A 13,920-nucleotide genomic window follows, 5' to 3' on the forward strand; every position below is an offset into this window, starting at 1 on the left:
TCTAAGAGCGCAGAGTGTCCCCAATGACCTTGGCAGGTAGCTGGGCCACCGGGTGCGTATTTCTCGCACGAAACCATTGAAGGAGGGAAGAATTACCATTGCTCGCAGGCTCATTTCTATGAAAATTTGGGAGTCATCACTGGCACGTATCCCATACTACTTCGATGCTCACTGCTACCTTGTATTACAAACTGTGAGGTACAAGCACAAATATCGCTAATGTCGCTGGTGATGGTATTCATTTTGGTGCTTCATGTACATCCATAACTTTCCATGAGAGGAAATCACGACAGACGAGGAGGAAATCCCCAACTATAAACTGAACAATAATATGAACAATAATCATAATCGTAAAAGCAGCTACAGCTTCTCTGCCTGCTCGACGGTACCCTTCTCCTCATCCGCCTCGTCAGCGCTAATCTTCTCCGAAGAAGAGGTCTCGACACCAGCCACGGCGTTCTCAAATGCACGACCGCGTCTCTCAGGGCCAAACATCGTAGTAAAGACGATGCCGAGAGCAATGATGGCGGTGGCGATTCCCATAACAGGGCCGTAGGCTTCGACCTTGTGACCGCTTTTGAGTGTAATAAATGTCTTCTCAGCAATGGCGTTGACGATCTGAGCAGAAGGCGAGGAGATCATGTTGCCAATCTGGTAGGTGACGCCGGGGAAGGTGGAACGGTAGGCGGGGGGCGACAGCTCGTTGAGGTGGATGGGAATGACACCCCAGGCACCTTGGACAAAGAACTGCATGAAGAAGCCGCTCGCGCTCAGGGAGGACTCGCCACGGGGCAGAATCCACGCGGGAATGAGAATCGCAGACATGAGTGCCGAACCAATGATAGTGCGGCGACGGCCAAGGAACTGGCTCATGTAGCCAATGATGGTACCGCCAACGCATGCGCCAACCTTCATCATGATGGAGGCGCGCGAAGCACCCTTGTTAGAAAGCTCCTTCTCAGTGAGCATGAAGGTAGTGTACGAGTCTTGTGAGGTGTGCGAGTAAAAGTTGAACCAGGTCATGAGGAAGATGCAGTAGACACACATCTTCCACTCCTTGGCCAGCATCAGCTTAGTCTCGCGCCAGAACGCGCCAGGCGAGGAGGTCTTCTTGCCATTCTTCTTGGCCTCGATGAATTGCTGTGATTCGGGAAACAGCATGCGGACGAAACCAATAGCGATAGATAGGCCGGCTAAGAAGTTGTCAGCATGGGTTCCGTGAGCGGGTGGCGGCGCTGCCAAGAGATCATACCTCCGATCCAGAAAACAATTTTCCAGCTGTCAACGGCGCCACCGACGCCAAGGTTGGCGCATGCCGCCAAGACGTAGCCAAACGAGTAGCCCTGCTGCAAAATGCCAGACATCAAGCCACGAGCGTTGGAGCTGAGAGACGTCAATATATGCTTGGACCCGTGTGCAAGGTTCCGCGAGCAACTTACGGGCACTGCTCGAGAGCCATGGCAATAGCGTTGCCGTAGACACCTCCCATGAAAAGACCAAAGAGACTGCGAACAGCAAGGAAGTGAGAGAACTGGGCGGAATAAATCGTGGCAATTTGGAGGAGGCCAAGAACCATCATGTTGAAGACCATCGGCCACTTGCGACCCCATTTGTCACCCGCCAGGCCAAAAGCAGCGGCACCGACAGATCGCAAAAGTAGGGTAAGTGTGATGGCGGTAGTAATTTCAGCCTTGGTGCGACCATAGTACTTGGCGAGCTTGACGGTCTGAATGGAGAGTGCATGAAAGTCAAAGGCATCGGCGACCCAGGCGAGCCATCCGACGATAAAGAAAAGCCAGGCCTTGGGTGTGAGCTGGGCAAATAGGCTGATGGGATTCATGAACTTGTCAGGCTGCTGCCACTCGCAACGCGTCTCGCCGTACGCATTACTAACAACGACACGCTGCTTCCAGACGGAGAGATCGCGAAGTGACTGTTTGGCCGTGGGGATGATGCCCTGGGCCAAGTCGTCGGCGGGCTCGCCAGCCACTGGACGGGTGGAGGGGGTAGCCATGTCTGTGGGGGGCTATTTGACCTTGTGGTAGAGTAGAAATGCTGCAGAGATGCTAGGTATTACTCAATCGAGGTGTATCGTAGAGGCGGGCTGCACCGAAGCTGTAAGGCGGCCGTCAATAATACAGATAGCCTCGTCCAAGCCTCGTTCCAGAATGATGGAGGAGAAGGAACAAAACGATGTGAGGGAAAAGTAAGACAGTAATGCAATGCAGCAGACTACGAAAGAGTGATGCAGCGGGACGGCTTACCTATATTAATACTTTTGTATTTGTGGTGTGAGGGGTTACCTGCATGGCAGTTGCCAACCAACCTGCACCTTTCCTTGGGGACGGACATACCCCGACTTTGCAACCCGCAAGCCAACGTGGATTAGTCCCGTCTCCCCAGACACTGCCTGACTAGGGTTTCGATCATTTTCTCATCACATGGGGCATAATGATTTTCTATGTGGTGTCACTGTTGCGTCTTGCAGTTTTCAGCTGCGGTACGTGCGCGCAGCCAGGCATTGAATTGACCTCGATTTCGAATTCCATTCGGTCAAAGAATCATAGCATCAACCCGTCGCCTCACAGGGAAATGACTGGAATATTAGAGCATACGTAGTAACTTGCCAGTAGTGATGACTTTGGGGTAAAGATCTCGGCTAGGACCCATGTGGTCTCGAAGCTCGAGCCACACAGTCGTGAGGAGACACGAAAATATATCGTATATTTGAAATAGCGGCTACCCCAAAGAACGCCACATAGCATCATCCGAGTTGGAATGGCTTTTTCATGCGCCCGTAATTTGAGCCGGAGCGGAGCACTTGTTGGGGAAGAAAATGTACCAACTTGGACACCATCTTCGCAACCAAGCCGACGGCACGAGACCTCCAGTCCCCGTCAGTGCATGTAAGCCGGCTAGTCTCTTGTTAAGCCCGTAGCCCTGCGACTTTGTGGAGTCATGTTGAAGAGGTGTGTGGACTTTGCAGCAAGTGGCTTGACAGCCTGGTTCTCGAGCGTGGAGGTAGTGCGACTAGCGTTTGCTCGCGATGAATGATGATGCCAAGAATCAGACTCAGACTGTCATGATGTTTTTCCCTTTCCGAGGAGGAAATGTCGCAGAAGTAGCAGGCAAAAAAATCGAGATGGGACGAACATGATATCCCCCAGACCAGCGTCGTATCCAGGGTTCTGGGGTACGTTGCACTGAGCACCAGGCGGTCTGTTTGCATCGCATCATTGCGGAGACAGCACGTCGAGACAACGACATCGTCAGGCTCATAGTCCAGGGCAAGGTTGACGCTGGTATGGGGTAGCAAGAATAAACTCCGCATGAGTGCCACTGTTTCCATGTTAGCATGAGTCAAAGTGGCACAGCTGATTGTACACGAGGCGAGTTTGGGGTTGGCTGAAGGATGCTTTGGCGGTGCCAAAGTTTCATTTCGGTGTTTGAAGGTTGTTGTGCTGCCAGTTAACGGCTGCCAATCCCAACAACGTGTTTTCTGCTTACAAACAGTTTACCGAATCCATGCAAGACATGCTTGTATCCCAGTGGCTACTATTCCTCTTTCTTTTCCCTTTTCTCCTCGACTTTTACCTTTCGATTGTAATGCAACCGAGCATATGCACATGCATACCGCACAGGCAGCTCCCGCTTAGGCTAAAATTAAGCTTACAACAAGCTGGTACAGCAAAGTTTTAGCGCCCCCTCCCAATGTGGCGGTCGTCAGCGATGATCTCAATGGCCTGTCCCCCGTTTCATCTTCTCCCCGCGCTATTCCTTCGACTAGGCGTGGGGGTACATGTTTTGCAAAACTCTACAATCTTGAGTACCAGTATTGTCGAGTGACAAGGATCAAATGCTAGCCAATGCTAATAACATGGTCAGCTAACCACCAGCGGAGGTTTACGGAACCAGGGCGCTGGCGCGTTCCAATGCAGCCTTGTTGCGCCGCGCCGGCATCATGACCACAACCGTACAACTTACCGACAGCCGCACTATCTCGCGAGCAGGGGTATCCTAGAAGGATCTTTTGTATATTCGAGGTCCGTCGCAGCAGAGATAAGCAATCAGCAAATCACAGTCGACCCTCGATGTGCCACATCCCCGTCGCGACCCTAGGGTAATGAATCGCCATCCCATTGCTAGTCGAAAACTAGAAGGCCACGACGCCACGGCCCACGCGATGGCGGCGTGTCTGGCGAATGGCCTTGAGCCGCAACACCGCCATGATCGACTCCAGCTCTGTGGCGTTCGCTTCTCTGTCGTGAGTAGGGGTTTTGTATCGGCATATGCAACGACTTCACATCGAACGGACGTTTTGACCACGCTGAGCTGAGGAAAGTCAAAGGTGCTGGGACAGGTCGGGCTTGATCCAAAACATACCCCAGGATTCACTTCCGCTCAAGAACGCAGCTGACCCAAGCACCCCCGCGCCAAGACATTTCCTGGTAACGCAGACTAATAATGCATTATTGCTACGTGCGAAAGCTGGGAACCTATGGGGAACGTGTTTGTCTTTTCGTGTTGTGACCTTTCACAGCAATCTACCGTATGTGGTCATGTCATCTTGGCAAAACAACAGGTACTGTCGCCGAGCCTGTCGGGTTGATGTGTGTGCCCAGAGATGGACTCAAGCCACCGGTTTCCCTTCCACCAACGAAGTTGCCTTTTTCTAGTGATGTGATTGATCCCCCTTACCCACGCCACGAAGTCCAAGCCCGCTGCCCTCCGCCGCCACCGCCACTATGCAAGGCTCCTCGACCCTAGCGGCTCGGCAGAACGTGTTCACTTCGGTTTGTCGCCGCTTCTCGAATCGAGCTAAAGTCCTCAGTACCCGAATCTGTGTTGGCAACTTGGCACCAAGACTGGCGGCTATTGATGTCCCGAAATGTTCCAGGCCTTGGCTAGTGCTTTGCTGCGCCAAGAAGTGTCAGCTCATGGAAGCAATTGTCGTCTCCACATCGTGAGCCTCGCTTTCCTGACTTATCACAGGCTTGGGAACGACCATCACAGTGGTTTTCCTGGGACAAATACATGCCTTTCGGAATATCCCTCAGTCCAATTTAATAGAGATCGGTGAGCAATGTAACATGACGACCCCGCGCCCCAGAAACGGCTGCGCATGCCATCCACAACGGCGAGCTGTCCATCTCGTGGAGAACACGCATCCTCTCGAGAACGGTGCAGCTATGTGAGTGGTCAGCACCCCAAGGATCTGGCTTGAGGAGATCCATCACGAAGAAAATAATTCGGAGCCGGTCTCCAACGAGGCTTCAGGTCGTGTTGGAGCCTCATTTGGTATTCCATTGTGCGACCGTCGGGATTACGAGTACATACACTCGACGAGTTCAAAGTCAGCGGCGGAGAGGAGGAAAAACCCGCGCGTCTGTTAAAGTTTCTGGAGCAAATTTTAACTCATGGAGCAAAACTGGGTAGGGCTCCCCCCGTTGTCCCCAGTCTGGGGTCGCATATTCATGGAGCCTTGGGGCTCGTGTTGGGGCTCCGCCTGGGGCTCTTTTTGGAGGTACATGGTTTTATTCTACTTTTCTACTAACAGCTATTGATTAATTATATGCATAGCAATGCTTTTCCCGTGTTGGCCTCCAACTGGGCATGTCAAGAGCAGCAGGCTCTTCGAGCCCTCATCGCATCTAGCCTGATAACCACAAAGGTTACCTTGGTGCTCATCATTAGGTCGTTCATCATCTAGTCAAGGCGGTCCTTGCTTCGTGGCCGTGCCCTTTCCAGCTCCGGTGTTGTGAGTGAAGACCTAGCAGGCATGTCTGCAACTCCGATAGCTTTCACAGCGCCGTCCATGTTGACGGAGAATGATCTTCCACGCCAACTTACTGTCGCGCCTAGCAACACAGCGGTGGTCCAAATAGGGAGTGCCAGGACTTCACGACCAATCCAGGTCGGCAGCCATTCGAGAAACGACCTTTTGTTCATTCCGGCTCGTTTTAAGGTGCCTCTGGCAAACTTTGGTGTATTCTGATCCGTCTTCATCGACTTGCCGGTATGGAGATGTTGAAAGGTGAGCCAGTCTACCACCATCCATGCAGCCATGACGAGAAGCCAGATGCAACCTGTAGCAGTCCATGTTTCGGAAATGCCCCAATGACGATTGAACCAGGGCAGAGTCGTGAGCGCAAACGCAAAGTATGCACAGCAGAGAATACTTTCGACACCCGGTTCAACAAGGGTAGCAGCCAGCACCGTGAACTTGCGGGCGCGTAGCCATCGAACTCTTCGTGCCGCGTACGAAGCGACGCCCATGCCAGCCATCGGTTGGATGACGAGATCGCCCCAGACAATGCCGTGGTTGAGAAAGCCTGGAATATTCGACTTCCATAGAAGATCGCCAATCAGATGATCTTCACAAATATTGAAAGAAAAATGGTCAACCCCGGTTGGCCGGGACGGAACGCCTGTCGTGACATGATCAAGATGAGACTTGCGGAACATGTTGCTCTTTCCTACAATACAGGGAGCAATTCCGACCGAGTTGATGGCTCCATAGAACTTGACGTGTGTGGTCGCCATAAACATTTCGTCGAGACGACCGCCCCCCTGGTTCCATATTCTGGTGCGAAGGTCCTCCTCAATGTTCATCGTTCCCATGTCATTTGCAGGACCAGTGGACGCCAAGAGAGCTTCTTGGCTGGCCGCATCTTTGCTATAATCCACCGTGTCAATAACGAGCGGCATATGATGCACAAACTTGTACGGCTGCACCACCTGGCCCTGCGGCGCAAAGCCCGATAGTCTATCCACCATGCGACCAAGTACCCCGGTAGACACCCAGACGTTGCAGTCAATAATCCAGATAATATCGCCCTTTGCTTCTCGATAGGCTCTGCTGATGTTTCGAATCTTGGGGTTCGGTCCTAAGTTTTCAATGTGGCCATCGGGTCCGTGGAGGATGGGGTCCTCCACCTCGACGAGGATGCGGACATCGAAGCCAGGGAAATCTCGGACGAGCTGTTCTAGGATTGGGTACGCTGGATCGCTGACATCTTCGACACAGAGGCGGATCGAGCAGCGTTCGGGCGGGTAGTCTTGACGGAACGTGGAAGCTATGCAGTCGTAGAGGTTAGGCTCGAGGCCCTTGACGGGGCGGATGATGGTAACGCGAGGCGCGTCGCTGCCCAGCTTAGCCGAGATAGAAGGTTGCGGCGGGCGCGAGAAGTAGCGAAATCTAGGAAGCTACCGTCAGCGACTCTCACATATATACTGTTGAGGCAGACCTCAGACAAACGCGGGTAGACGTACATGGCGCTAATGCCGACCGCTTGGACAATAACGACGAAGATTGACCAAACGAGGCAGACGGCAGCAACGGTTTCGATGAACCAGGACATTGCTGCCTTGAGCGCGCCAGTCTTAGGGTCAAGTGCGAAAACGAGAGTTGAAACAATATTAAATGACGTCCATCACAAGCAACAGGTGCAAGAAACTCCCAGGCCAAGATGCCCTTCTTCCGTGGTTTCCGACCGAGAACTAAAAAGACGTTGAGATTTGGCTGGCTGGTGGAGAAGGTCAACCCATGGTCTTGCGATGGGGCATGACTTTTCGGCCTGTGCCTTCCATATTCAACGCTTGTGTTTGCATGATAATGTATTTCATGTTACACCAGCTTGCTACATAAATCTCGCACAATTTGTATATCAATTTTGATTCAACTTTCATCACACTGCATATCTTCGTCACAAAACCACAACAGCTTTTGATTACTGAGGTAATGAAAAGTGGGGACTTGGGAAACTCGTGATCTCCACCTAAAACCATAACCAGCAAATTCTTTCGCAGCGTTCTTCTTCCTTCACTCTTCCTTCTTCAACACCTGGCTGCTCCGCAAGAACATCCTGCAACGCACCAGCCGCCAACTTCTGGCCTGCATTGCTTGATTGGCATTGCTTCATTATTATCGAGGCGACCCGCCTCACGTCTGGTCTATGGCCATGCTGTAAAAAGGTAAGCAGAATCTCGAGCGCAGCTCAGCAGCGCCAGTCTCTGCACTGCACTTTTGCCCAACTTTTCTATCCCCTGTCCATCACTTGAAGCAATTCGCTTCTTCCCCTTGCTAGTATGATGACACCAAATTTCGGTGCTTAGAGAATCCATTCATTTGGTCTCTGTGAAGGCAACTGAATAGACTACAACGGTATCTGACACAGCACAATCAATTCCGCTTTGCTTCCTTTGCCAGCTCATTTGGAAATGATCGCTAACCAGATAAAAGAAATGACCAGGACCGATAATGACTGAAATAAACATACCGCTGCCCGCTCCTTCGGCACTGGGGGCCTCGGATTTTCCGAAGCCTAATGGCAACTCTGCACATAAACGCAAAGGTCCGCCTTTGAATCAGATATATTCATTGCCTGTACCGATTCGGACATTTCCGCTCCCAACATTCTATCCCAACAATCCCATTTCCATAATTCACGTAGCATTCGCATGGCTAAAGCAGACTGTACGCCCCCCGCCTGCAGAACCATCCATCGTCTACCGTGGCGTCTGGTCGGAAAGCACCAACTCTGTGCACATCACCGATGAAAAATCCATGAGAGGCCTGTGGGAGCAGGGCTTTTTCGGCAAAGGTAGTCTAAGTCGAAGTGAGCCAAACTGGCTACGGCGCGAACTCGTCCGCAAGGGTCTGGACGAGACACATGTCAGTGAAATTCACACAAACCAAAGGCGACAAGAACGTGCCGAGGCGAAATGGGAACGCGCCAGGCTCGAGCAGGAGGCCATCCGTCAAACAAAGCTCAACGAATCGCAAAAGGCGGCTGCTGTGGTTGACGCGGCTGCCAGCATCGTCGCTCCCGTCGGCCCGGCCGAGCTTCTAGCGCTCCCCAACTCCCTTCCCAATATCAAATCGACAAAGGCGAAGTCACCAACGACGTCGATTCTTGTAAATGGTGACTACCTAGCACCGCCCCCCGAGCCTACGCTCATCGAGCAGCTGGCCGGCATCACCTTTGAGGCCGGAACCAACGGGTCTGCGACGGCTCCCCAGACACCAGCATCACGCTCTCGCGGGAGCTCGACAGTTTCCCAGGACGGCTCTGAGAAGCGACAAAAGAGCGTTCGATTTTCTCCCAAAATCGACTCCACCACATTCGATTTTGCAGATCCCCCAAGCTTCAACGCCACATCGGAGGGAAGGCATCCTGAGCCATCAACCCCCCGTAACGACGACTTGCCGACGACAGAAGTCAACCCTACCGAAGTAATTGTCAACAAGGAGCATCTTCAACTCACTTCGGAAGAGGCTTTTTTCCTCAAATTCGGTTTCGGCGCTCTCTCTATTAGCGACCCTCACTCGGGGTTGGACTTGTCGACAATGGACATATTGCGGTTATTTCGTGAATACTCCTATTCTCCGCCGCGAAATGGCCCGGACGCTCCCGACCTGCAGCCAGATGACAACTTTTTGGTACATTACGTCGTGTATCATCACTTTCGCTCACTGGGTTGGGTCCCTCGCGCGGGCATCAAATTTGGAGTCGACTGGCTGCTCTACAATCGTGGCCCAGTGTTTGACCACGCTGAATTTGGCCTCATAATCGTTCCATCATACTCGGATCCCTGGTGGGTAACACGTGGCATAAAAGCAAAAGAAAGATCGTGGCCTTGGCTTCACAGCGTGGTGAGAGTCTTGTCACATGTCACTAAGAGCCTGGTGCTCGTGTACGTGGACGTACCGCCGCCGCCCGTTTTCGACGACGCTATCGCAACAGGCCTGACGGATGCACTGAAGCTATATAAAGTAAGAGAAATTATGGTGAAGCGCTGGGCGGCCAACAGGAACCGGTAGCGGAGAGTATTGGTTGTATATGATAGATACCCATTTTGTGTAACATTAGCGATTATCCCCTGGAGGAGGATGTACATGTATGAACAGATTAATGCATTATGTATGACTGGAATATATTCAGGTTCATCTTGCGCGATTTCCAGTTGACTTCTTCCAGCTGCAATTTTTCCAGTACAGCAAAGATGGGTGGGTGTGTTGAATAGCCTGGGGAAAAACGCGGGGACCGGCCATGCTGTCGCCGAGGCAGCTCCCCAGAGTTCCACTTCCCAGCAACTACCACAAGCCAAACCGCAAACCTCTATATCAGCGCAGCCCCTCTCCCGCTCGTCCGAGAATTGATTACAACACAGCTCTCCTTCAGCTCCGATCAAACTACAAGACTCAAATTCTTCAAGAAGCGTTCAAGAAGAAAACCACACAGAAATACAAAAAATAGCCCGAACCTCGGACCTCACTTATAGCCGGAAATGCTCTCACCCGGGCGAGCCTTGATGCGCCGGGTGCCCCGGCTCCGGGTTGCCTTGACCACTGTCCGGCAGAACTCGAGCAATGAGGTGGCGTCGCAGCCTCTGAGCCAGCATGAGCAACCTGTGAGCCTGGGCTCGGACTCAGCCGGCGGCGAAACAACTGCGCTGTGGCGTCTAAAGGAACTCCGCCAGCAGCAAGGGCACCACCGGCAGGTGCTCGTCGCCCGTGCGGGCCTGGCCACGGGGCCGCTCTCCTATGAGCAGCACAGCGACCGCGTCATCGTACGCTCACAGGACGGCGGTGCCTCCGTGACACTCGACGCCGCCGCGCTCCGCGACGGCTGCCAGTGCGTGGTCTGCAAAGACCCGTCGTCCGGGCAAAAGTCCTTTGCCTCGGTCGAGATCCCCGCAGACATCAGCGTCGCCGGCGTCCACGAGACGGCCGACGGCCTGGCCGTCCGCTTTCGCAACGACATTCCGCGCTTCGCGGCGCACGAGACCACGGTGCCGTGGGAGGCGCTCGAGGTGGCCCTCGGCGCGCGCCGCGCCACCGACACCGAGGAGATCCCGCCCGTATTCCGCGCCGTGCGCGCCCGCGCGGGCATCACCCTCTGGGACAGCGCCTCGATCACGCAGCAGGCGCGGGCCGTCGACTACGCCGCCTTCATGGCCGGCGGGGACGCGCTCTGGGCGGTGGTACTGGACCTCGTGCGGCTCGGGCTCGTGCGGCTGACCGGCGTGCCGCGGGAGGAGGGCTCGGTCACGCGCATCGCGACGCGCATCGCCAACATTCGCGAGACCTTTTACGGGCGCACGTTTGACGTGCGCGCCAAGCCCAACGCAGAGAACGTCGCGTACACGGCGGGCCGCCTCGGCCTGCACCAGGACCTGCTGTACCTCGACCCGCCGCCGCGCATCCAGATCCTGCACTGCCTCGACAACTCGTGCGCCGGCGGCGCCTCGCTCTTCAGCGACGGCGAGCGCGCCGCCGCTATGCCCAGCGCCGCCCCGTGCTGCGGTGCGACGAAGGCGGCCGCCTGGACACCGTCTTCTGGTCGCCGCCGTTTCAGGGCCCGCGGGCGCCGGACGAGCCCGCGCTGAAGCCGTGGCTGGCAGGGGCGCGCGCGTTCGAGGCGCTCATCAACGGGCCCGCGGCCGTGCACGAGGTCAAGATGCGGCCGGGCGAGTGCGTGCTGTTCGACAACCTGCGCGTCATGCACGGCCGCACGGCGTTTGATGCGGCCGGCGGGGGCAGCAGGTGGCTGCGGGGCGCGTACATTGCGCAGGAGGACTTTGTGAGCGTGGCGACGCAGATTCCGCGCCGGCTGCTACAGAGGGGCGACCCCGTGGACGAGACGGTGTGGTACGAGGAGGAGTACGAGAAGAAACTGCGAGCCCACAAGCCGTGGGCGGCGGAGGTGCAGGCGGTCACCGGGGAGGTGGTGTAAAAGAACGTGATATAACCCCCTATAACGATGAGACATGGGATACATGAATATGGTGGTACATTCTGCAATTGTCGCTGCTCCGATAGCCCTACCTAGACAAATGGACCTTGGTGGCTTGCGTCCCGATTTCAACTACTCATGCATACACCTCTGATGTTTCCGAACTACCTGAAAACTGCCTTTCCAGCCCCTCCATCCTTCTGAAACTTTCACAGGATGGGAAGTGCTGCGCCCCTCCACTGCGTTTAATCCCACTTCTTTGGCTGCAAGCCATCTGGCGGCACCATCTCAACTGTTCCATTCTTGACCTCGTCCCAGTTCGTGCTTAGGCTTGTGCCATTGCTCTCGGTAAAGCTCTTCATCATGGCTCGCTGCGCATCGGGTGACGCATTCTTGAAAATCTGTTTAAAGAAGCCGTTGACGTCGCTAGGATCTTCATCGTCCTTGCCGTCCTCACCCAGGTCGAGCTTGTCCCAATTCTTGGTGCCGGTGCGCGACGAGGATGGGTACGCAGGGGCAGCCGTCGATGCCGATTTGACGACGCTGGGAGTTTCAGCGGCTGGTTTCTCACCAGTCGAGATAGCGGGAGCGACGGCGGGCTCAGCTGGTCCTCTAGGTGTTCCATTTGATGTAAGCTTTGCCCATTTCCCTGGGCTCTTCTTGACAAGGTTGAGTTCGACCTTGTTCGGCGTGACAGTGTATTTGGAGGCAGTAGTATCGATCTCGCCCCAAAGGTCGAGCTGGAAATCCTTTTCATCACCGCTAGGGTACATGAGGGCGTCCAGGTGAACCGAATGTGGCTGAAAATCAACCTTGAGCTTCTCCTTGTTGACACCTTTGGAGAATATGGACACGGTCATGTTTGTATTGCTTTGGAAGTCTTGCAGTCGCAGTGGCGTATCGCTAGGTACCTGCGGCTTGGTGGGTGTCTGTGTAGGAGCTGTAGAAGAAGGCGCTGCTCGCTTTGTCTCCTCAACATTGCCTGGCAAATCTGCGAGTTTCTTTTCCTCGGGTTTCGCTTGTACGGTTGCCGTTCGAGCGGCGTCGTCCGCGGGTAGCTTGGCCATAGCAGAGAGGGCCTGGATTCGAAGCGTGCTCGCCATGCGCCATTCCTGAGCATTCGAAGTATTATTAGAACTTTCAGACATAGCCATGGCAGCAGGCACGTTGTTGATCTCGTCGGTCCGCGCCTCCTTCATTGCATCCTCGACTGTGGCCGTCCAGCGGCCCGTTGCAGGGTCTTTGAGGTGCGCGACGGGATCCTCCTTGTCCACCGCGGGGCCTTTTTTAACAAGGCGCATGGCGTAGATGCAGCAGGCGTCAGCATTAGCGAACTGGCCCATGCGAAAGTAGGCGACGGCGCGGCGGTAGTTGGCCTCGATCATGAGGGGTCGTTTGTTACGCTGAAAAGCCGCATGCCAGGCCAGATTGGCGTCGTCGAGTGCTTCGTTGTATCTGTGCAGGTTGACGAGCGACTTGGAACGGGCGAGCAGCCAACCCGGGTTAAGTGACGACTGCAGCGCCTTGGACAGCTTGGTGATGGCACCGTCCCAGTCCTTGGCCTCGGCGGCAGCCACGCCCTGCTGGCCGAGGGTAACGTGAGACATCTCCAGAAACGTTTTACGGAATGCTTTTCGGTCGCGGTCGCAGGTCTCCTCTAGTCAACTGCTCCAAAAAGAATATGGGATAATTATTGAGGAGGGAAATGCAGCCGTGGCGGGGGATTTATCCAGTTGCTTCTTCACAGTGGGGCAAATACACACAGCGTTCTTTTATTGTTATTTACTTCAACGCTAATTCGTACTGCTTCAAGTCCATTTTCAGGCAGCCAGGTGTCAAGCAGCAAACGGAACAACGGGCCGGCAACGTGCATAATCCATGAATAAATGGATCGTGCTGGTTCAAGTTATGCCGCCAGCAATGTTTGTGCAACCCCATCTTCAAACGCCTTCCTCGCATTCTAAACGTCATACATCTAACGAAGTATTCAACATACAACCTTGCCACATCTACGCCATTACTAAGCTTCTGCCACCACAGCTCCCCATACCTACCCTATTGCTAACTAGATATCGAGACCCTGCTTCCGTCCCACCAAAAGAATCCGCCACTGAAACCCCACCAAAGCTCCGTCGCCGTGGCCTGGACCCTTTGCTCCCGACACCGGGGCCGCGGCGCTTCT

At 54.4% G+C, this 13,920-nt stretch overlaps 4 protein-coding genes across 4 annotated transcripts; 1 reads left to right on the plus strand and 3 right to left on the minus strand.

The window, feature by feature from the left end:
- Positions 1-360: 360 nt before the first annotated feature.
- Positions 361-2,014, minus strand: ISF_01454 (carboxylic acid transport protein; the record flags this gene model as incomplete). The annotated part of the gene is made up of 3 exons (XM_018845061.1): positions 361-1,193; positions 1,253-1,383; positions 1,440-2,014. The coding sequence occupies 3 exons, from the start codon at positions 2,012-2,014 to the stop codon at positions 361-363; spliced, it is 1,539 nt and encodes a 512-aa protein (XP_018707827.1).
- A 3,696-nt stretch (positions 2,015-5,710) lies between these two features.
- On the minus strand, positions 5,711-7,361 carry ISF_01455 (hypothetical protein; the record flags this gene model as incomplete). Its single annotated transcript, XM_018845062.1, has 3 exons — positions 5,711-5,770; positions 5,851-7,198; positions 7,273-7,361. The coding sequence occupies 3 exons, from the start codon at positions 7,359-7,361 to the stop codon at positions 5,711-5,713; spliced, it is 1,497 nt and encodes a 498-aa protein (XP_018707828.1).
- Positions 7,362-8,566: 1,205 nt separating this feature from the next.
- On the plus strand, positions 8,567-11,738 carry ISF_01456 (Taurine catabolism dioxygenase TauD/TfdA; the record flags this gene model as incomplete). The annotated part of the gene is made up of 5 exons (XM_018845063.1): positions 8,567-9,601; positions 9,683-9,775; positions 9,945-10,013; positions 10,285-11,353; positions 11,407-11,738. 5 exons carry the CDS (start codon positions 8,567-8,569, stop codon positions 11,736-11,738), a joined length of 2,598 nt encoding a protein of 865 aa, XP_018707829.1.
- Positions 11,739-11,983: 245 nt separating this feature from the next.
- Positions 11,984-13,345, minus strand: ISF_01457 (SGT1 and CS domain containing protein; the record flags this gene model as incomplete). Its single annotated transcript, XM_018845064.1, has 1 exon — positions 11,984-13,345. The coding sequence occupies one exon, from the start codon at positions 13,343-13,345 to the stop codon at positions 11,984-11,986; it is 1,362 nt and encodes a 453-aa protein (XP_018707830.1).
- Positions 13,346-13,920: the final 575 nt, after the last annotated feature.

The sequence above is a fragment of the Cordyceps fumosorosea genome (genome assembly GCF_001636725.1).
Source record: "Cordyceps fumosorosea ARSEF 2679 chromosome Unknown scaffold_2, whole genome shotgun sequence".
Lineage (NCBI taxonomy): Eukaryota > Fungi > Ascomycota > Sordariomycetes > Hypocreales > Cordycipitaceae > Cordyceps > Cordyceps fumosorosea.